This window comes from Phaethon lepturus, unplaced genomic scaffold, assembly GCF_000687285.1.
Source record: "Phaethon lepturus isolate BGI_N335 unplaced genomic scaffold, ASM68728v1 scaffold4928, whole genome shotgun sequence".
Lineage (NCBI taxonomy): Eukaryota > Metazoa > Chordata > Aves > Phaethontiformes > Phaethontidae > Phaethon > Phaethon lepturus.
The window spans coordinates 15,767-39,763 of NW_010558140.1; the positions used below are offsets into that span (position 1 = coordinate 15,767).

At 37.4% G+C, this 23,997-nt stretch overlaps 1 protein-coding gene across 1 annotated transcript in view; it reads left to right on the plus strand.

Moving 5' to 3' along the window:
* The window catches only part of PARG (poly (ADP-ribose) glycohydrolase), a 67,624-nt gene that overhangs the window by 12,957 nt on the left and 30,670 nt on the right, over window positions 1-23,997 (plus strand). The window contains exons 7-8 of the mRNA XM_010292944.1: window positions 14,656-14,748; window positions 16,917-17,074. Of these exons, the coding sequence (XP_010291246.1) occupies window positions 14,656-14,748; window positions 16,917-17,074 (251 nt within the window). The remainder of the gene's footprint in view (window positions 1-14,655; window positions 14,749-16,916; window positions 17,075-23,997) is intronic.

Consider the following 23,997-nt stretch of genomic DNA (forward strand, 5'->3'; position numbering starts at 1 on the left):
TTTTCCCAAGTGCATGAAATAAAAAAAATACTAGTGAGGTCATTCAAGGCCTATCTCCAACAACAGCAACTTCATTTAAAGGGAAAAATAGGGCTTTATCATTTAAGACAGCCACACAGTCTGCTGCTTTAGTTTGGGCCTCCTGCTTCTTTGTTTTTATTGTATTGCTTTGAAGTCTCTTAAAGCTTAAGCATGATTTGTGTTACTGTTGTTTTATGAACTCTTCCTCTTATTTCTTGCATCTGTCCTCTTGCAGGAACAGAGGAGTGTTTAAGTCTGAAAGTGACATGACATTGTGTAAGCAGTGCATAACTTTCTTTAAAGGTGATTCTTCTTTTAAATTCAGTTTTAGTTGCGTGGTATACAAGAACTTAAGTCAGCAGGTTTTATGTTGTGAAGCTTCAGGAACTTTCATGATGTAGAACCTCTGTCATTAAAATCTGAGCTCTTCTGAGATGAACAGTTGGTGAGCAGCCCCACAACTTGTTTTGTCCTTTACAGTAGAGCTGTATCAAACTGAGTTATATAGTCGCATCTAAAACTTATGAGCTTTAGCAGCAATACTTAAGTTAATAACAAATTTACTGAAAAATATGTAAGATAGTCACTTAAAGTGACAAAATGGAACTCTGCAGGCAATGAAGCAACAATGGGCACTTTCATTGCTCATGTGGTTTAATTTTAGACTTCTAAACTCCTTTGAAATCTGGAGAACTACAGCATTCACATCATTTTAGTGTTAGAAAACAAAGGAATATGCTTTTCAGTTCTTACTTGGAAGTTATTCAAGTTATATTCTCTCCTCATACGCTTCAACAAAAGGAAAGAATCAGATCTAGTTATCGGATTTTTAGCTACTGTTGCTGCTGCTTTGCAGAAAGAGAGGGACTTGTATGCAGGACTGTTAGTATTTAGGATTCCCCAAATATTTGTGTTTAAAAAGTTATTTTGTGAAATACTATCTGTATGCTACTCAGTGCTGATAATGATTAAATCCAATACTTTGTCTTTTTATTACATGCCTAACTGTAATCTCTGGTGATTACTCATATATTGAAAATCGCAAATGGTTTAGACATAAGTTTGATCTCTTACAAAGCATAGGCTGAAGATTGCAGTTGAGGTAAATTTGTGTGGCATAGACAGTGATTGTCTCCGAGCTTCTGTAAGTCCTCTGAAAAATGGATCACAATACATCTTTGTGACTGGTGCACTTGACCCCTTGACCAGACTGGTGGTGGTTTGGTGCAGGCTCTGGAGGAGGTGAAGGCCTGAGCCGTGGCCAGGCCGTGAACTCCTCTAGTTTCAATCTCTTCTCTGAAAACCCACAAAGGAGCGCGGAGTGACACAGTGAGCATTGATGCATATGGGCTTGGAACACCGATCGTGCGATTGACACATGAGTAGCGGGTGGCTTTTCCAAGACTTGCTTATCAAGGAACAAAGGAAATTGTGGGTACAAGGAGAGCCTCATGCATACCTTTTCCATTGCATGTAATTTGACTACGAGCCAACTACTTTATCCCATAAATATGACAACCTGAGTGAGCCTTCTTTGAGCTCTCCCTGCTTGGGAGCGCGACTGCATGGTGGTATCTCCCTTTGAGCTGGGACACCCCTTGATGTCGCTTCTTGAGGCAGAGAACTTTTACCATTAGCAGATCTTTGGTAACTGACTGATACTGTGCATAACCCTGTAGTATGATAACTTTGATTTTTGCCTTGGTAACTTTGATTGCATACTGAATTGATGCTAATGAAACATTACATAAACTTTGCATATATAATCCTTTAGCCATAAACCGTTGACTAAATCTGGATCCAGCCATAGCTAGACTTCTCTCTGAGGAGTTTAGAAAAGAAGGGAGTCCATTCTGAACCTTGTGACTCAACGGGAGGATCTTCCTTACCCATTTTATCTCTAGTCTCTCTGTGAATCATTCTAACTTGAGTGTAACTCAATTCAAATGTAACTCAATTTTACTTTTTATATTTTCCCGTGCAGTAATTAATAGAGTGAACTTTGCCATTGAGCTTTGGTGAGTCACACTTCCACATCACCACATTATAACCACCTTTGCTAACATCTTTGACAGTGATTCTTTAAGCGATCTAAATCATCCATCCACGACAAATTGGCATAGTTGGCAGGATCATAAATGAGGATTCATGGCAATCTTGCAGATGCTCATGTTGTATCCATCACTATTTTTATGTTTGGACTCTCTGAGCTTGATCATCTTGGTAGAAAGTTTGTGTCTGTGAAATGGAGAAGATACAATGAGAGGAGTCAGGAATAGTGTAAAGGTATGTAATAGTTTCCACATGAGGAACATCTAAATAAGCTCAGACTGTTTTAATCTTTTCATCTTAGTTGAGAGAAGTGAGGAATGAGTATAACAGTAGTGTCCAAAATGAATATAAGAGAGGGTGAAGAGGAAGTGGCTGTTTGTTCTTCCAGTATGACAGTTAAGGGACACCACATGAATGTTCATAGCAGGTAAGGGTTTCAAATCAGACAACAGCAATTACTTAGGTACTGAATAAAGGGCTGTGGAACTCCTTGTCAAGGGATGTAGAGGATGTTAAGGTTTTACATCAGGTTTTGAAGGGATTTGGAGAAATTACTGGTAGAAAGGATCCCATTGATATCTACGCAGATACTGTGATGGGCTCTGGAAATTTTACAAGTAAAGAACGTTGTGAGGAAGTGCTGCTCATTACTTGCTTCTCTTGCTGTTAGACTTTTCTAGGTGTCTTTTGTTGATCACTGTCAGACAAGTTTTGGGCTTTTGTGAACTTTTGTCCATTTTTACATTCTTACGAATTTGCTGGGTTGAAGTCGAGAGACAGAAGTGACCTTGTCATGCAGGCCCCATTGTGGTGTAGTACCAATATGAGATATTGCTGACAGAAAGGCATGGGGATCTATACGCTAGCCTTTTTAAGGAGGACAAAATAATAAAGGTAATTGACATTTTAAGTGAACCTCACTTGAAGGCACTTATGCCTTTGAAAATTTGTTTTTCCAGGCTCTCTGCAGAACTTTAAACCCTTGGTGCCTACTTGATGCAAGTAGGAAGATTTAAAGGGGATATGCTATGAGTACCTTTGCAAAGATACTGTCATTTTCCACTGTATAATACTTAGTCTCCAACTGTTAGATTTGGTTTTTAGTGTAGGGAAGAGTGCATGTGTGTGTGTCTGTAGCGCCATTTATGGATATCTTGTGGTCTTTTTGTCTTTTGGGAAAGCTGTTTGAAGCCAATCAATCTATTTAATAACCAGGATCTGCATATTTCCTGTTGATTCCCATATAAATTTAGCATTCAGGAAACCCTTTTCTATTCTGAAAGAAGCTGTATAACTTTTACTGTTGGGTTTTTCTAAGAGGTTGAAAGAAATGTGATAATGCCCTGTAAAAAGGCCAGTCTCTTGTCCTGTCCTTAATTGCAGAGAAGAACCTTCAGCATGAAGGAAAATGAAGAATGTACCAGACCATTTGATCTGTGCTCCTTTTTTTCCTTTTGCAGTCAAGCATGAGTTCACTGGTTTTAGCCTCAAACCTGTCTGTTAATAGGGGCGGGGTTATGGCACAAGTCTCAGCTTGTCCTAAAATCTGATAAAAAGCTGTGTAGCAAGAAAACAAGGTCAGTTGTCAAGCTGAAGGAATGTATTATTTTTCTTCACCCTTTAGTTAGACTTTTACATGATCTAGAATATGGGCTATTTAAAAATATTTGTCTTACAATTACAGCTGTAATTGATTTTGAAATAGGATTAGAAAAGGAGTTCTTGATCTCCCTTGCTTCTTTCCATTAAAACTTGCATGCTGACATACTTCTGGATGCTAGATCCTTTTAGAAGTCACGAACAGTCAGGATGCGAGACTTCACTATTGTCTGCTTTTACATGCAAGCGTCTATCTGTAAATTTCTAGAACCTCACTCAATACCTTTTTCTTTTAAGTGTCATTTACAAATACATAATCGTATGAATATAATATGCAAAATAAATATGTAAACACATTAATTTATAAATAGAACTTTTCCTAATTTTCATAAATATCACACATTCATATTACATGTTTTGCTCTTCTAAAAATCTGCTTTCCTTTTCTTGAAAAGTGGAAGTTAATCACTGTAATAGAAATTATTTTTCATTTGCATGAATCCTTACTATTTAGATTTTGGCCTAGCAGTATTCGTATGGATACGTGCAGATGCTTTCTAAGATACCACTTTTTTTCTACAGGTGTTCTGTGCAGATTCCAGAAAAAAAGTGGAGGAGTGGTGGAGCATATTACAATGAGGTTGTTTCTCTTAGTCAGTGCTTTGCACTTAGGAATAATTAAAATAAATAGAAGACAATTCTTCTTTCACTGAAAAACCTAACAAATGTGTGGTACTGAATTGCTGAATTGTGTCATAAATCTAGTAAAACCTGGGATAATATCTACAGAATGTGCTTAGTGCATTTTTTTGCCAAACTATAGTTTCGCATTTGAATGTGTGTTGCTACATGGTACACTAGCACGTTTGCCCTCAACTTGCTACTTTCAGGTGTCAGATGCAAGTGAGTGAGTTAAGACGGAGCATATTAAATGTTTGAGAACTGAGAAGAAAAATCAGATGTGCAAATACTGGCAGTATATCTGCTTCTCTAAGAAGAATTGTTTGTGTTTTGAGATCATTGAGCTGATTTGAATGAAATTAAGAAGCGTTTTGTCAATGAAATACTCTAATTGCAAAATTTGAGCAGCCACAGAACCACGCAGCCTTTAAGTGTGTGTGGTCTTACCATTAATAACCTTAATTTAATAACCTTAAACTTCTTTTCCAAAATTTCTTGAGGTTGTCTGGACAATTTTGGAAATCATACTTCCATTTTTACCATTATTTCCATTTTTCATCTAAAAAAAGACTGTCAATGAAACATCTGAAGGTGATGTGACTGTAGTATAGTCTAGTTGGATTATGGTTGAGCTCTGGATTTTCACTCATTTGAAAAAGACCAGACTGATTCAGAAAACCTGCTACTGTTAAGTATGTGCATATCTTGGTAGATTTTCATGTGCTATTAAGGCTTTACCCCACTCTTGTCTCCTAGCAGGTCTTATGAACCATGTCAGTCTTTCCTGTAAGTTTTGTTGTTTGAATGACCTGCTTGAAAAAATGATTGCTATAATCAGTGATGGTGAAATAGAAGGCATTTTAAAGTGCCAAATTGTTCTGGTGACTGGGTTTTTGATAAATCATTTTTATAATTGTCTGGACAGTACAAACAGAAGTGAGCATTGTACAGAGATGTCAGCACTACAAATGTAGGCTTTTAAGCAAGAAAAAAAAACGTCCCAAGGCTGAAAATAGCCTATCCATTGCTCCTTGCTGTATTTCATTTTAGTCCAGATGTTTTCAAACAATTTTCATTACATCAGATTACCTTTATAAAATCTAAGCTGAAAAGGTCTTTTGAGTGTGCCATGAAGGGTTTTCTTTTCACAGTAGCAGAAAGGAATTTGTCCCCATGTTGAACAAAATGTGAGCTTTTCTGGGGTGGGGGGGAATATGCATCTTGTACACATTCAAAACGTTAGAAGCTAAGCATTGTAGAGGAGAAGTAGCATGGAGTACTGAATTACAGGCTTATTCTTCTGTACTTTCTCAGCGAAACAGTTGAGTATCTTTTAGGTGGTGTTTTGTAAGCACCATCGCAATGACTATGGCATCAGACTGTTCACTCTGAATTACCAGGGAAGGGTTATCTACATGTACCAGGTGCAGAGTTCTAATTATGTTGTGTTTTAAGTGTTTATGGATACTTAATACTTTGAGAAAATGTAAAGATACATCCTGAGGATCTCTTCTGTAGTCTTTCACTCTATTGAGAACATTCCTGTTCAAAAAAAGAAAAGAAAAAAATATAGTAAATATAAATGCTCTGGTTTAAAAGCTGTCTTCTGATAGTTGCTTTTTTGTTTTGTTTTGTGGGCAGGGGCCTGACAAACAGATTTCTTTGCTTCCATTGGACTACGTGTAAATCATCATTTATCCATGCTGACCTAGCTATCACAGATGACTTAAGAGAAGCTCCTTTCAGTTCTGGTGGCTTTTCTTAGCTGCTTTGTGCCTTTAGTGTTGGGGTTTTGTCTTTTTAGTTTTGGTTTGGTTTTTTGGTTTTTTAATGTCTGAAGCAATTAAAAAACTGCTGATGGTCAAAGCTTTCAAGAGAAACACTCTCTGAAAAAGCGTATGTGGAAGTAGGGAAGCGATAGAGGCATTGGCTTTGTAAGGATGACTGTGAAGGCATAAATGAAGTGTATTGTAACTATAATCCAAATTTTCCTCCTGCTTTTTCATCTGAAAAACTGGATTTTCTTTTTTTATATTGCTTCCTTGTGGAGTTTGTTATTAGTTGTCATATGTTCTTTAGAGAGCAGGTTTGCAAAGATGGCAGTGTGTACCCCAGAGATGGTCTGAAGTTCTCATTTGGCTAGTGTAATCTTTAATTACTGGCCATTTTTCTCAAGATACTGGTTATTTTGAATCTACAATACTGACAGTCAAACAATAGTCTACAGACTCGTTGAAAATCTACAATGCTGTTTTGTTATCTTTAGTTGATCCTTTTTTCCCCCCCTCTGTCTGTGCTTGACATTTTTTTTTTTGTAATGTTAAAGAAGAATTATTGCTTTCATAAGGGCAATAACTGTGTTATCTCATGAAGCTTTTAGTGCCAAGGTCATTGGTTTCAAAAGTGGTTGAAAAAAGTTGTAGTTAAATATCTGATGGCTTTGGAATGCTTCCTCAGTATCGTTCTTAGCAGATGTTTTTAAAATCATAGCAGTATTAACATTTTTTCCCCCAAGTACTGTCTTTAGAGAGGTAAAAGTTTTGAATGAACTTGGAAATTGATTGTTTTCACCCTTAGCTTGTGTCAGTCACATGAAAGATACTTTTGTTTGCCTCATGTTATAGTCCTGCGGTAGAAACAAAGTCATTGTCCTCTCCACTGCTTTGTACTTCCCAAGAGTAACTCAACAGTATTTAGAAAGCAGTATTTGATTTTTCTTCCCAGGACTCTGCCACTGCTTTGGAAATGAATGTGATGCTTCTACTCATGATAGAATCACCTGTAGAGATTCAGGGTTGAGGTTTCACTCATTGGTAATGAAAATGATTGAGGTTAGATTTCTAGTACTTTGGAAGTATAAATGGGACTTCTAAAGCCATTAAGAGATGGAAAAATAAATACACGTTTTTCTCTTGATTTTATTTAAATGTTGAAAAGCTTTGAGAACAACGCTGCCATTGTTAGGGATATACCTGAGAGATCATTCCAGGGTTGGATTGGCAGAAGACGCGAATGAGCCTTCGGCAGGGGGAAATTAAACAAAAATGAATTAACCACTGCCTTGTAAGCTGTCTTCCTTTTTCCTTTTGAAGTGTCAGTTTGTGGTTTTGATAAATGTCAGAAGCATTCTTCTCAAATAAGACTCTTCTCTGCATAATCCACTGTTGTTGATTTTCTTTTTCCCCCCTCTTCTCTCCAGAGATTACTTTGTCCTTCCTCTGGTTTCTAATCAGACAAGTGCTCACAAAATGGGATGGATTTGACAGCTAAGTGCGTTTCCTACTGAATTAGTTTTGTAAGGGAACTAAAGGAGGCAGATGAGAGTTTATGCTGTCCTGCAGTTCTGGAAGTTCATTAACTTAATGGGAACTAAAATCCTCTCCCCCACTGTGCTTTGCTTCCGGGTCTCAATCTTGTTTATACGTAAAATATTTTGTATTATGACAAAGTCTGTTTTACATAGGCAGACAAGTTAGCAGGCTGCAGCCTGGTGCCTCTGTCTAGGTATCAGATACACTGATTGTTGTGGCACAATGTGTTTAAGTAGAATTCATCTACTCCCTGTCCAGAAGAAAAGGCTCTGTAGACAGCATGACTTAAAGTGAAGCTCGGTTTGGTTTCTTGGGGATGTATTAAGTTAATGTATTCATTTTCAAAGTCACATGATAATAACTTGTTTAGGCTTTTGTTTGTTTGTGTTTTTCCAGTTGTTCCAAATAACATGCTTTTAGAATTCTATAATGTTTAAAAGCACTTATGACAAGGTTTAGGAGAAGAAAGGGAGTACAGGTTGGCAATCTGAGGTTGGCTTACTTTCAAGTAAAAGACTTTGAATGAAAAAAAGCAGCATTTTAAATGCTTATGGGTAGAGCAAGACTGTTAACAGTCTAAAAAAGAAATAAAGCCTTCAAACACAAGTTCCCATTGCCCTTGTTCCCCAGATATATTTTTTAATCTTTTTTCAGTTTTTTGCTTTCCCTGTTATCCTCACCAAAATTGCAAAATTATGAAAGTTAAACAAATTTTTTTCATGGGACTGTTCTGAATTGTCTTAGACTTTGTGGCATGTTCCACCTGCATATTCTTTGAGTGCAGCACTGCGCAAATCTTTCTGTTTGTAAGAATGTGAATAGTATTGGTTTGTTCACATATATTTCTTTGTTATTTTCTTTGGATTGCAGACTTGAAGGAGGTTTAATAATGATGGTATATCTAGGTAGGCTATATATGCCCGTAATTTCTACACATCTGTTTGCAACCAAGTTTTTCACCTTTGGAAGTATTCATCATGTGGACCTTAATGCCCTGTAAAAATATACAGAGATATTTTTATATTTGAGACAAATTGAAGACAGTGGAGAAGGAAAAAGAAAAAAGTATTCTGGAAATTGTGAGAATGATCTTACTGTGAATAGAGTACATAGAAGTTATGCAGTTTGTCTAATTCGTTAGGAGGCTATTACTACCTCTAACCATATGATATCTTACATTAAAATAATTAGGAAAGCTGTTATTGGAAGGAGAGTTCAGTATGGTAACTGATGATACAGAGCACTTACAAACAAACTGCACCAAGTAGTCCTAAGAAAGTGCATAAGGCATTGTGGCTGCTGGGAAGAAAAAAAGTCAGAAGGTCAAAATCCATTAGAATTAGGAAATAAAAGTCACAAAGTCTGAAGGAAGCACTCTGGTTTTCCCCTTCAGCCTGAGGAAGGTGGTTCAGTTGGTCCTTGTCATGCCACAAAAGTTAATATGGGAAAATAAAACCAAACAAATTGAAAGCATTAAGCCATTGCTGTCTTAGCATGCTAGTTGCCTGTTGGCATGATGACTCTACCTTGCCGTGTGATAGATAGAGCTGTCCAAATTTGTGTTCTGTATGTGCAGTTTGTTTGGTTTGATGAGCTGTCAGATTTAGATTTAAACTCTCTACCATCACTATCACCCCATGCTACCTCAGATCCTTCTTATTAGGACTGTCAGGCATGCTTGTTCATTACGTTTTGGAGGACTGGTTTATAGTGACAAGAGGCCATTACTTATGGCGGTGTTTAGTCAGGCCTCTTTGCAGTATAAATGTTCATTTTGCAAAATTGCAATGCAAGTTTGGCCAAGAGCTCTTCCCTCTGCTGTGGCTCGCTGAACCATTTGCATCTTATGAATTGGAGCCCTAAGTCATGTTCTTTTAATCAGTCACTTCAGTGTAAATACTGATGAAAACACCAAGTGATTTCTTTGGCAAAAGGCAAGTTATGCTTTGCAACTCCGATTCCATATACTTTTCCCTTGGGGTATAACCCCTGCTTTTATTTCATTCTTAAATAGTTTTTTTGCATAATTGGAGGACTACAAATAAAGCCAACAGTATAGTTTTGTTTTTTATTTCAAATCCTGAAGGAAGCTGCAAATGACATGTATGCATAACAAGGAAAAGAACAACTGATCGTTTAAAAACAAAATTGCTATGATACTTAATGTGTTTTCCTTTATGAAATATTGTTGACAACCATTTTGTATTTTAGACTTCCTTAAGTTATAAAACAGACACTATTTTTTTAACAATGGAGATCCAATCCTTTCTCTTAATCTCTGCATAGTTGTAGCCTTGAAAAAGGTTTTACACAGTTAAAAGCACATTACTGAATTAATACTAGGAGATTGACTTCGGAGTGAGGTGCTTGTTAAAACAGCTTCATACTAACTAAAATATTACTGCTTTTTCAGTGAGAAGAGTTGCAGCTGGTATCTGCCTTTGTTAGCCCATTGACGAGGGGCGGGACTGGTTCTGTTTCACCTACCATCCACCCTGCACAACATTTAATAATCCATGACTTTTTGGTAGGCTCATTTGACTTATTAGTGCAGAGGAAGACTTCCCCCGGCCCCGCCAAGTTATTTTCCTGTAGTGTTAGCAAGCTGAAGGATCTCAGGAAATTATCAGATGAACATTGGAACCGGTGAAATGTGTGTGTTTGGGGAGATAGAATGACACATCCCTCTTTCAGCAGCAACAAATAAGTAGAATATGTAATGTGACTTTAAATATGCTGGATTTTATATCAGTTACAAGTCACTGCTTCCTGAAGAGAGTTTCTTTCTAAATAAATCTGCATTCAGTTCTGTGACTGGGTATTCTCTGTGCTGTTGCTAGGTTTTCCCAGGTTGGCATTTGCATTGTGGGATGTCTGTCAGATGTAGCTGTGGTGGCAGCGCTCCACATCCTGGAATCTTTTTAGCTTCTGTGATTGAGTGTTCTTTTTTGCTGCTTTCAAAGTCTGAAAAGACTGTCACAGATAAAACCAGGCTCTGTGTTGCACTGAGCATAGCTGAGAATATGCAGTGACAGCGGTTGGTCTACAAAACTGCAACTGTGGTGGCATGCTGGTTTAGTGGTCAAAAGAGGATGAGGGCCAAGCAGCCACAGGGGTTTGCAGGTGTTCTTTTTCATAGAAGCGTCAGAAGAGTGTTACCTGTACGGGAAAAGTCCGTGGGCAGAAAGAGGAAGTTATGATTACATGGATGTGGCCATAACTCAAGTTACTTAGTTTTTTTAGAAACTTAAAGCAAGGAAGGATACATATTTCTGGTTTACTGCCACTGTTCAATACTGGGTTATAGCCTCAAGATATAAATGGGAAGCACAGGACTGAATAGTTCCCCAGTGACGTATTTTTAGGGAGAAAGGGTTTTTTGTTTGTTTGCTTTTTTGTTTTGTTTTAAAACAAACAGCACCTGCAGTTGAACAACAGAGTTCTTAAATTACTCACTGCAGCAGCTATTTTGTGAAGTTAAAACATTTCTGGGAAGAACCGAACTATGTTTGAGCTTGAAAACTATTGATGTGCTTCCCTCCAGTATTTAGGAGACCTTTGCCTAAATAGGGGAGCATTCAAAACAGGGATGCTCAGGCTGCTTGGTGGTTTGATTAGAGAACAATGCAGAGTTAGGAGTTTCTTGGCAAGGTCTGTGAGTTTTGCATTCACAATGATCATCTTTTTAAAGTTGTGGGGTCCTTTAAATGACTTATCTTGTGAAAATGTAGTAAGGTTTTCATGGCACCCAGTGCTTTTCACAAAAAAGAACCCACCTTATTTGTCACTTACATATAAGAATAACCTGTCTGAAGTCCAATGAGAACACTTCTTGGCATTAACTATGTTAAAATAGCTCCAAATTTTGAGGTTTTCATTAGTGGAGGTATAGTAAAAGTCATGCATAGGAATGATGTAGAGAGGAGAACATGTTCTGGTACAGCATTGGGAAGGTGAGAAGAAGGAAAAGTAGAATTGCAGAGAATTACATTCACTTTAGGAAGTGAACTTTGTAGTTACGCATTTTGTGTCAGAGCTGAGCTGTGCAATTGCTGGCCCTGCTTCTGTTTTGGGAAGAAATTGTCTGGTACTATTATTATATTGTTTTCAAAGGAGCATAAAGAAAGGGTTGAAGTCTTGACAGCTATGACAAAGTCCAGTGCCATAATGTGTCACCAGCTAAGTGTTACTGTATAGTTTGTGGCAGTCAGCAAAGCACAGCAGCCACTATTTATATGTCGACTTTAAAAGAGAGGAAGTGTTACCCAAAGGGGAGAGAATATCAGAATTTGACAGCCTGGTCAACATCTGAGGTTAAGTGTCATCTTTTGAATAGATTTAACTTACATATTCATTTTATGTACTGAGATCTGAAATTCCAGCCTTTAAATGCTCATTTTGTTACTTTATGGCACTTAAAAACATTGTGCCTTAGAACAGAGCAAAGTTTCCTGCAAGAGCAGATGATATTAAAGGTTAGGTCATAATTTTCAATATATGACTTATAGTGTGTAAATATGTAGGTGCATACGCAGACAACAACAGGAGAGAGATGCATCTTATTTATTTCTTAAACTTAAAAAAAAAATTGACTTTCAGTAATAACTTGTGTATTCCTTGGATTCCTCCTCTATTATATCAAATTATTTTCATGTTTCCTAGGCTTTCTGTTCTTTGTAAGTTCTTGTATCAAGTTTTAAAGTTAAAACCTTGTTTGTATGTCTCCATGAGCAGCATACATAATGCATGGAAAGTATCTGTGTAGGTGTTGGGATTGTTTTATTTCCCCCCCTTCCCTACCATGAGTTGTTTGTCCTTTGAGGATTTGTTTGTGTTTTGTTTTTTAACTTCCTGAGTACTCTTATCCCTTTATATCGCTTGGGAAGGGAGCGAATAGAGCAGAGATACTTCTATAGTTATTTTAATGGTCTTGGGAGAAAAGAAGTTGTTAGCCTTCAAACAATATTTTCAGCTTGGCGTTTATGGGGAACAGTATGCTTTGAAACAGAGGCATGGTATTTTATGCTTCTCAAGAAAATTGCCAGTATCTCTTTTGCATTCTGAAGTCTGTGTGAAATTTTCCATTGAAGTGTGAATTGCAAAGCTTTGATTTTATGACTAAAAAGATCACTTTCCGTGATTTCACAATTAGTCTTAAGTGTTGCAGAGACTAAGTTGATAATACCTTGATGCTGTTTCATCCATTCTGCTTGCTGTTGTTTTTGTGTGAAATTGGTAGTAAATCCAATTGTTTTCTAACAATTTTACTTGAAAAATAATATTCTATAGTTTTAAAGCCACAGTTTCATCTTTATTATTTTAGTCTAAAAACTAGTGGAAGGTAGTTGTCTCAAATACCTATTCCGTGGATGTAGGGGAAAGAGAGAGGCAGAAGGCTGAACTATGTCCTTTGTCGTCCGTTCCCCAGCTGTAGTGCAACCTGTGTGTTCTCTCTGCTTTTTGCCTTTTATGCTGCATGCAAGTCTAACAGCCAGTCACATCTGGTGCCTGGATCCCTCAATCGGGGGAAAAAACGCACCACTGCACAGGAAGATGGAGAATGTGCTTTTCTCTCCTTGATCTTACTTCAGCCTGTCCATATGGCAGAATGTGAGACTTTTGAGGACATGGCATGCTTTTGTACTGCTTAGCGTATTGTAACTGTACTGCTTTATGTTGCTTTTCTTTTCCACAACCTCTCATTCTGTCCTATCTTAGCTTTCCTTAGAGTGTTGCCCACTGTAAAGAACCTTTTGCACATTTTAAAAATGGGTGTATGATACATAAATGGGTGTGTAGACTGTGTTACATGATGTTCAGCTCAGAACTGGCAATTGCAACTTGTATTCAGAGAAATTCCAGGATCTCCCTTACATTGTCTTGATATGCTTTGGCAGCCAAACATGTCAACAGTGGGCCAGGCAGTGTCAGGAAAGGAATAGAGAGGAATTGAGAATAGGATGAGAAAGATTTGACGTGACTTGGTCTTGAGTATAAAAGCTTAGAGAAGCCTTGTGAAACATTGGTGTGCCTATTTTTGAGTGTTGTCAATTCTAGTCTCCTCTTCTCAGGAAGAATGTTAGAGCAGGTAGAGAGGGGCAGCTAAAATAGTCATAGAATCAGCGGTTGTACAGAAGAGAATGGCGGTTGCAACTTCAGCGTGCAGGACGAGGCAGACTGCACCCTTTAACATATGTAATCCAACAGCTATAGTTCTTGAGTGAACATGGTGGTGATGGACAGCAGAAAGTACCCAGGCTTGCATGCTCTTGCTACATGGCATTTCTTGTTGTGGCTGCTGAGGATCACTGATCTGACGCAGCAGTGCATTTCATATGGCCTCAAGTTGCGCCAGGGGAGGTTTAGATTGGATATTAGGAAAAATTTCTTCACTGAGAGAGTGGTCAGGCATTGGAACAGGCTGCCCAGGGAGGTGGTGGAGTCGCCATCTCTGGAAGTGTTAAAAAAATGTGTGGATGTGGCACTTCAGGACATGGTTTAGGGGACATGGTGGCGCTGGATTAATGGTTGGACTTGGATGATCTTGAAGGTCTTTTCCAAACTAGTGATTCTGTGATTCATGTGTCATTAACGGGAGAACGTCACAGGTACTTGTCTTGGACTATGACCTGTATATGAAAGTTAAGTAAATCATTACAGTACCTTTGTGGTTTGGTAGTGATTTTTATCAGTTGAGAATTTGGTTCATTGCTTTGGAAAGAATCAGATGATAACTTATTCAAGATTTCTTTATAAGGTGTTTGGTGACATGTTTTCTCAAGTGCAACTTTTGAGAGTTTTTTCTGTATTTCAGTCAGTGGATTATTGCAAGGTAAAATGCAGTGAGGTACTACAGATTTGCATGAAGCTAATAGGACCTATTTTTATTCTCTTGTTTCTTTTGGATGGATCCTGTTTTCACAAACTGTTTGTATAAGCATTATTTCTGAGATAAAAAGCCTTTTTTTCTTTCTGTTTGTCTGTCTTACAGGTTCTTGAAGATGCAGAGGCTCAACATTTATTCCAGTCCATTCTTCCTGATATGGTCAAGCTGGCGCTCTGTCTCCCTAGTATCTGCACCCAGGTAAGTAAACACAGCTAGCCAAATGTTCTGTGGCAGACCACTTTTCTGCAAACTGTAACTAATGGCTAAGGTCAAAACATCAGGATCGTGTTATGTTCTTAATAAAAGGAGAATTTTTGTGTTTGAATGTGGCTGAGGCCTAGGGAGTGGAATGGACAATGCACTGCTACAATGATCCAACAATGTAAAAAATACAGATATCGCTGTTACATTTTTAGCCTGAGCTTCAGTCACACTTTCCTTTATGTATGCTGGAGTTGCTTCTTGCTTTTTTTAGACGAAATGACCATGAAACCTTTCAGGTTTGAAAATCACACTTATAAACTGAAATACTTGAATGATCTTAAAACATCTCATTTTTTTACTTCAGAATTTTTTTAATCCTAGTAGTATTTTCATAAAGCCTTTGTTTACTTGGGATCATATTTTATTCTAGTTATAGCATCACAATACTTGTGCACATAGAAACCTTGACTAATTCTTTATTTTTATGGGAATCAATTCTGTAAGTAGTAAAGCTGATAAAGGTGAATAGGATTGATCAAGTAAGCGAGGATGTGTGATAGGTAATACATTAGCAAACTAACTAATTTGTAAGCTCCTTTTGTTACAATTTTCTAAATTGATTTTGTTGGATAGGAGCAGGGAAAATCTCTCCCTACTTCGTTATGCTTCAGGGGTCCTACAGTACATACATATTTTTAAACAGTATGAATATTTCTGAATCTTTTTACTAGTCACTTGATTGGGGAAGTTTTTGAGAATGCTATGAAGTTTCTGAACACAAAGTCAAGCACAAGACTTGCAAGTTCATGTAGCAATGCCTTTTGTAAAGATGATGTACTGTTAGGCAGTGTAAATCATGAAGAAATTTTTCAGACTGATTTTTTTGGTTAGACATAAAGCTAAATTTGTTCCACTATAACATACTGTCAAAAATATCCTAATTTTTATAGGCTTGTAGCACTTTTTAGAGAGAGCTTCTGAGGCTTTTTTCCTCCTATAGCTGTGTGACTTCAGACATCATCATACAGCTTGTTAATTAAATAGCCAGAAGACAGAATGAGATTCAGTGAGTGTGAATGTAGTAGTTCTAAGAATGAAGGAAAACTTGTTTGTTTTGTGGAGTAAACAGGGCTGTGTAATTAACAGCCTAAATTAGTAGCAATTTCTGTATTCACAGCTAAAAGGATTAAAAGATAGCTGCTCAGCTCTCCTGGAGCTAGGCAGATGATGATGGAAGAGAATGTTGGAAGAAGTGAAAACTGTGTTCTTTCTCCTGTCAAGTGGGTTTATCATAATTGTTTCTGGACTCCTTAGCAGTCAGAATGACTTCCTGCCTCCCCCAGTATTATCACATAATTAAACAAACAAAAAAAAACCACCAAACAACAAACCCCCCCCAAAAAATGAATGTGGTGAGCAAAAATTCCAAATCAGGAGGCTAAAGCCTGATAAGATGGAAGATGTATAACTCTTCAGGGTTTTTTTGGTCCACTCCCCCCTGCTTTGTTTCTTTTTATATTAAAGAAACTATGACTAGAGTCAAATAAAACTTCAAACTGAAGACCAGAGTGAAGCTGAGGTGTTTGTTCATTCTGATTATAAAACAATGGATAATCATGCACTTTCTGCAAATATCAGTGTTATTTCTTCAAGTAGGATGGAAAAAAAATCAAGGCAAGTCATAGAGCGATGATCTGCAGTGTGACTTCCACATTTCTTTGTAAAGTATAAAGAATGGTTATTGTAGCTGAAAGCATTCCTTAAAGGTTCTTAACTATGCAGCTATTGAAAGTGGGTTTTTACTTCAGTTTTTAAGATTGCCCAGGATTTGCAACATCATATCTATTTTTTTTCCCCGCTCCATTCCCCATGGTTTTGTTTGATAAGTTGTGTTTTCTTGGTCTTTCTTTTTATTATTGATTAGAAATCTGCAGTTTATCAAGCAAGCTTTCTCTGAATTGTCTTGAATAAACTGTTCTTGACTTTAATGGTGCTGCTGATTAAAGGGTTCACCAATAGCCTAAATTACTCTTGCTCTAATTTAACAAATGTAATTTTGTGCTTCTGTTTTTTCTTTTAAAATGGGTAAGCTAATTATTTTCCTCTCTCCTTCCCTCCCTTCTTCCCTACCTCTCCCTCCCCCTCACTTCTTTTGTTGGTAGCCAATACCTCTGCTGAAACAAAAGATGAATCACTCCATCACAATGTCACAGGAACAGATTGCTAGTTTTCTAGCCAATGCTTTCTTCTGTACTTTTCCACGTCGCAATGCGAAGATGAAGTCTGAGTATTCTACTTATCCAGATATTAACTTCAACAGGTATGGCACTCTGGAGTAAATGAAGCTGATAACCCTTCAGTGAAAATATTTTTGTCATTTAGGGGAGGAACTTGTTGTTTCTTTCATGTTTCTGTCACTAATTTCAGTAGTTTGCTTTCTGCCTTTTCTGTTTACCTCTAAGGGACAAGAAAACTATGCAAGTATGTAAGAAAGGATTTTGTGCACAGGAAGATATGCTTAATATTCCAAATTTTTCTTTTTTCATGCATGCCCACGCACAGACACACTCTTGCTCTGGCATAATTAGGCTGATACAATTCCCTACCTCCTCATAAGCCATTCACCTGTGAATGGTAGATTTCAGTTGTGCTTCAAGTGTTCTATAGGTTTTTAAATTGAAGGTCAGTGTTTCCCCAGCCACTTTTCTGTTGTCTCCTTTGTGTCAGCAGTAGTGATCTTCACATTAAATCAGATCAGTAGGACTTGATTCTTCAGCATCCATACAATCTCTTACCGTTTTAAGGCAGTTGCAGAGCTGCAGGTTGAAGTAAACCTGTCCTTTTTGCTAGAAGTTAGACTAAAAAGGTTTCAAGACCACAATAAGAATTTATTTAAAGATACTGTCATTTCTAAACAAACTTACTCTTTTTTCCTCAACACTAACTTACAAAAAGACTTGATTAGAAATTTTTCTTCACATCTTTTATTTTTTAAATATGCTTATTTCAGTTTTAAATGGGGGAAAAAGATGGAGACACTTCCTCCTGCAGAATATCGGGGTTCACATGGACTCGTAGATTAGAAATGAGAGTTTGTCGTTTTCTGGGCACTTCTGTACAAATCCGTGTAGATCAACCTTAAGCTTATTAGGCTGGAGCTTGGATAGATTACTGACAGAGAGCTTTTCTTGTTCCTCACGGTTAACATATGTAGTGTATATGTTCTGAAAACTGAGATGAAATATAAAAATACTGTTACCTGTGATCCAGCACACTTGGGTACGTGTGTCATTAAGAGCTATATTAGACTAGAACTTCCCAGAATAAATTGTCAGGCATGCCTATATACTAATAATGGTTTTGGTGTTTTCTGTCTTTAATTGTTTCTCTATACTGTGTATTTCAGAAGAGACCAGGGTCACTGTCTTGGTGTTCATTCCAGTGCGTTACGGAAGAGAAGTGTGGGTGGGCATTAATGTGCCATACAATTCAGCATATTTTTCCATAAGAACAAACAAATGAGAAGTACCATCCATGCATTAAAATGATCTATGTTTACCGTCCTCTTTCACTACTCTAAAGTTCTGGAAAGAGTTCTGTTTGACTGCACCAGCTACACACTTCTGGCTGAATTTTATGGTTTTTTGAAGGACTTTAAGGTACTAGTTTTTGTTGTAACTTAAGCACGTTATAACTCAAGCAGTTAAATTCTTACCAACCACAGAATAAAATGTTGTTAAGGAGTAAATTCATATTCTCTTCTATGAACACTGCACAGCAATGTAAAGTCACAGCAGTACGGCGTTAACTTGGGGCATAATATTTTGAACTACTTTTATTTTAAAAAGCCTTGGCAAATTATTAGGTAAATAGTTTCCTACCATAGACTTAAAGAATGACCAGTATAAAGTATGAACTACTGAGAATTTTCTGCCCTATTCCAGTCAGTCCTCCTCTGTTTTCTGACTTTGTTTCCTAGTGCTATCACTCGTAGTAAGTGCCAACAGTTATTTAAAAGGGGTAATACAGCAGACAGCCTTCAGGCCTTCCTCTTGCATTATGGATGAAGTAATGCTCAGCTTTTAGTCACATATGGTAGAAAGCTATTTTTTATTCATGTAAGTGCAAGAATATTCTTGCCAAACTGGAGAAAAGAAGGGAAGCTGATGTTCCCTTGTTCTTGAGAATTAAAAGTGGAAAGTGGCTCTTCCTCAGTGTTTGCCAATTTATGTGATTTTGATCTAATTACAGTTTCCTTTTTCAGTCTTTTTTTTTACTTAACCATTTGTTGGACCAAAATCTACCCCCCACCTCCCCCCCACTAATGACGAGCAGATTAGTGAAGTAGAATAAAAGGTGTGACCTGCAGTGGATAAAATAAGAGGGAATGTGTCAGTGAGAGGGGGACTGGCAGGATAAAAGTAAAAGGAGACTGAAGAGAGCGTTGGAGAGAGTACTACCAGAATTTACAGTTTTCTATTATCCTACTGTATATAACCTGACTTAGTTGAAATCTAAAATGAGGGGGGAGAAAGAGGGTGGATAGTATCTTACTTCTTTTTCCTCCTGTCAACCTTGTACTTTCTTGCCCTGAAAAGTTAGTTCTTTAGTAGCAAGGAGAGAGAATAAAACATCATGTTTTCAGTTATTTTTTCACACTTGTAAAGATGACAAGGTTTGGTCCATTGCAGTGTGTATTTTCAGCTTTTACGAAAAAGCCTTTTGTGAAGCTTGATATACTCAAAAGGCAGTAGGTAATGACTGAAGTAAAATGTTTGTGACTTCCCCCCCCCCCCCAATAACAATGTTTTGATGTAAAGGTGTTGGAGGCTGCTGCTCTGCTCTCTCTGCTTAGGGATAGGCCTAACAGATTGTTCCACACAGCAATCCTTACTCCCCACGGTATTACGGTCTGCAGCTTTTTCCAGACGTAGTTCTCTCCTCAGCATAATTCATCTGCTACATGACTGTGAATGAATGACTTTGTTCTTTGGGTACATAAAAATAGTCTGCCATGGTTTCCTAATGAAGCAAAATTACTGAGCAGATGCTAGTATTTGAGGGACTTTTTCTTTAGCAAATGTGGTGTTCCTTGATTCCACGGTGCATGCCCTTTCTACATTCATACAAAAGGCTTCCACGCTGCCACCCAACTCTTTGAGACCGCAAAAATAACATTTGTGCCTTAAGTTAGAAACACAACTCTTTCTTGTGTTTTCAGTTTTACACAGTGGTCATTTATCAATTCACTTTATGCAGACTTAAACATTGGTACCTTTTTATAGACCATAAAGTAGTTACGATTTCTACATTTAAATGCTGTCATGTTCCCTCTTCCCTCCTGGTCTTCTCCCTGCTTTAGGTTTTTATGTGGTATTAACTAGCATATTGTGACTTCCACCCCTGCTCCCTGCCACAGTACAAATCTGGTTGACAAAATGACAGTCAATGCAAGATACTGAGAACTTACTTTTTTTTTTTCTTTCTCTGTTAAGCGTTTTGTGGGACACCGGTGCTTGGCACTGTTACTACAGCAGTGATGGCAAGTTGTTTGAATGCTGCTGCATGTGCTAACAACTGCTACTGATTGGAAGGAAGGCCATTGTATGTGTTAGCATTAACATAAGTCATCTATCCTTTACCTCTCCTCTCCTGCCTTTTGGTCTTGCCAGGTGAGAGGAGGAAAAAAGGGAGCATTTTTCCTGCACTTAGTTTAATAGTATGTTGTGCCACCAACTGTCTATTTGGATTGTTCATCATGCTACAGACTGAAAGTCACCTGTGTATAATGAAACACTCAGTAATTTAATTGAATTCTTCCCTTTCATGCTTGGCAAGGTGGGCCTATTATCATTCTTAAGTCATTAATAATATAATTCATTTCCAATGTAGTTAATAAAATTGACTTTGTAGCTTAACTTTGAGAGCATAAATATTTATGAATTCTAGTAGATAGAATGACATCTGTTCAGTGGCCAAACAGTAGATCATACTAAATAGCATAAAATACTGCTTCCACTTGAAATAGCAAGCTAAATTTAGAGAGTTCAGTTTTTCTTTTTTTTTAAAAACACTTTTATAATCATAAAATCTTTGGGTTGAAAGGGACTTTTAATGTCACCTAGTCCAACCCCCCTGCAATGAGCAGGGGACAACTTCAACTAGATCTTCATACAGATCTTCATCTAGACCAGGTTGCTCAGAGCCACATCCAACCTGACCTTGAATGTTTCCAGGGATGGGGCATCTACCACCGCTCTGGGCAACCTGTGCCAGTGTTTCACCACCCTTTTTGTAAAAAAAAAAAAAAAATCTTTCTTATATCTAGTTGAAATCTGCCCTGTTTTAGTTTAAAACCATTGCCCCTTGTCTCATCACAACAGGCCCTGCTACAAAGTCTGTCCCCATCTTTCTTATAAGCCCCCTTTAAGCACTGGCAGGCTGCAATAAGATCTCGGAGCCTTTTCTTCTCCAGGCTGAACAACCCCAACTCTCTCAGCCTGTCCTCACAGCAGAGCTGTTCCATCCCTCTGAGCGTTGTTGTGGCCTCCTCTGGACCCTCTCCAACAGGTCCATGTCTCTCCTGTCCTGAGGGCTCCAGAGCTGGACGCAGCACTGCAGAGGGGGTCTCACCAGAGCGGAGCAGAGGGGCAGAATCGCCCCTCTCGGCCTGCTGGCCACGCTGCTTTGGATGCAGCCCAGGATACGGTTGGCCTTCTGGGCTGCAAGCGCACGTTGCCGACTCATGTCCAGCTTTTCATCCACCAGTAAATAATAATTCCAGAGATAGATTGAGTAGCTTTATGCAAAAATATCTCATCGCAAAAGAAAGAAATTATTAAAATTTGCCATTTTATCCCTCTTACTGATAATTTTTCCGTGGAAGTTGCATGCTGGTTGAATGTAGAGCATGAATTGCATTGACTTGTCTGAGATCACCTCTACAGTTATGATCTTGGTGACACAGTTTAAAGTAGTTTCTTGTGGGATAATTAGGGTTAATTAATCTTCTTTGTGAATAGTTTGTGGTTTGATGCAGTACTTTCAGAAAAATTATATTCCTCTTAAAATATATTAAAGATAAAATTGAACTATGCTTTCTTGCATTTATTTTTCATAAGATGCTGAAACAGATACCATCCGCTGTCAGACAAGACTTCACACTATGGAGATTTTTCTTTCCCACTGTTGACCAAGTTATCAGACTTGTGTTTTAACCCTATAGAATTTGGTAATTTAGGGAACTATGTGGTTTGATTATATGTAAAAGCAAAGTATAAGGAAGAAAACTTCAGCAGTCTTGAGTCGGTGTTCCGGATGACTGAAGAGACAGGTTTGTCAAGGACCCACTTTGCTTTTGCTGTGTCTTTGACCTGCTACAGATCCGTTCTTAGCTGTTGTGTCAAGTTACAGTAACTCCTCTGTTTTCCTTTTTCAAAAAACTGCTGTAGTTAAACTGGAGATACTATGCATCTGTAATAGCTCCCATCAAAGCAATTGAGGTTGAATTCATAATTGAAGGTACTATGTCTAATGGCATAAGCCTGGTGGATCTTTTGGCACATATATTACTGGATTCCTCTAGGACTGAATTTATTCATCTTTATCAAACATATATTTAAAGCAATTTCAAGTGATTGGAGATGGGGAAAAAACCAATAGTTAAGATATATAATACATGAAAGGAAATGGGCAAACTGTATAGTACATTTATGCAGGAGAATTGAAATCTAATTTACCAGTAATGCAATTGTCTCATCATAAACAACATAAATTTTGCAACACTGAGTATTCTCTGGAGAATAAGCGACTTCGAGTGAATTGGTTTGGACTGAGAGATGCATTGCACCTCTGAAAAGTGGTTCTGAGTCTTCTGAGTTTACAGACACTGATCCTACAAAACTGATTCTGTTATGCCTGCTTTAGGTACATGTTCTAATTACCCTTGGATGGAATACTTCAAGTAGAGTATAATTAACTGGAAAAAAATAATATCAACATCTGTGTGGTAAATGATGAAATAGTCTTTAAATGCACAACTTTAAAAAAGGATGCTGTTCTTAACAAGTGTGGCATAATTACTTTGCTGTGGTGACTAAAACAATATTCAATATGAATACTTTTTTCTTAGCTTAGTAGATATAGTAATTTAGTCCGGAACTTAGTTGTACTATGCTGTGGGATGTCCTCTGTTTTAGATCATCAGGGTAAAACATTTTACCCTGCTATTCCTTGGTGTTGAGTACTTGGAGTACTAGTAGTAGTATCTTATTTCATCAAAGTTAAGTATCAATCCGATGTATTTTAAGACTCCTAAATCACTGAAACTTTTTCTTAAAACAGGTTTATAATACTCCAGGTTACTTGCCCCAATAAAAAAAAGTACAAAGCACAGAGAACAGAGATGTGGGTATATGTGAGTGTCTGAGACAGAAAGTTTTTGTATCTAGATTACCAACAAAATTAACATTGTTCTATTTTTTGTTTATACAAATCTTAAAAGTCACTATTTAATCTAAAGATGAAGTTCTAATTAAACATAAGGGTGCTGAGTAGTTAAATAACATTGAGATGATGACAGCTCGTACTTATGACACATGACAATAAATAAGAAATTGCCTAGGAGGTCGAATCATTGAATGTATTGTTTTCTCCTAATTGACACCAAGGGAATTCAAAAAACTCTAAACTACTTCCTGTATAAACAGAGAAAAGGAAGGCGGTTTTAATACAGAAGGATGAAATTCATGTGAAGTGGAAGAGGTATACGCTAGGCACCAGAAAAGCAGAACTGAGGTTGCTGTACCTGACTTGTGTAAGGTTGTGCTATGCTTTCCGATTGGAAAGTGGCATTTCCTTTTGTGCTGTCAGAGAGATGGTTAATTTGTCTGCCTTTCATATCTCTGGGAGAAATTTCTCATCTGAATTCTTCTGCTTTTGATTTATGTGAAGTTCAAATTTCATTAATTGAAGTTTTGATATTCTGAAGAGCTTTACTTTTAGTTCTCAGTTAACATATTTTCAATGGCTACAGGACTTACTAGAAAGGGTTTATATTTTATATTGGATATAAGAATTAACCATTTTAAATTTGCTAGTTTCTTCATCTTACATTATGTAATTGATGTTTAAGTATTTAAATCTGTCTACAACAGTGGTCTCCAAACTTTTGATCGCATGTATGTATTGGTAAAAACTTTTGCGCATACACCCCCAGTATATACATATTTATTTACTTATAAA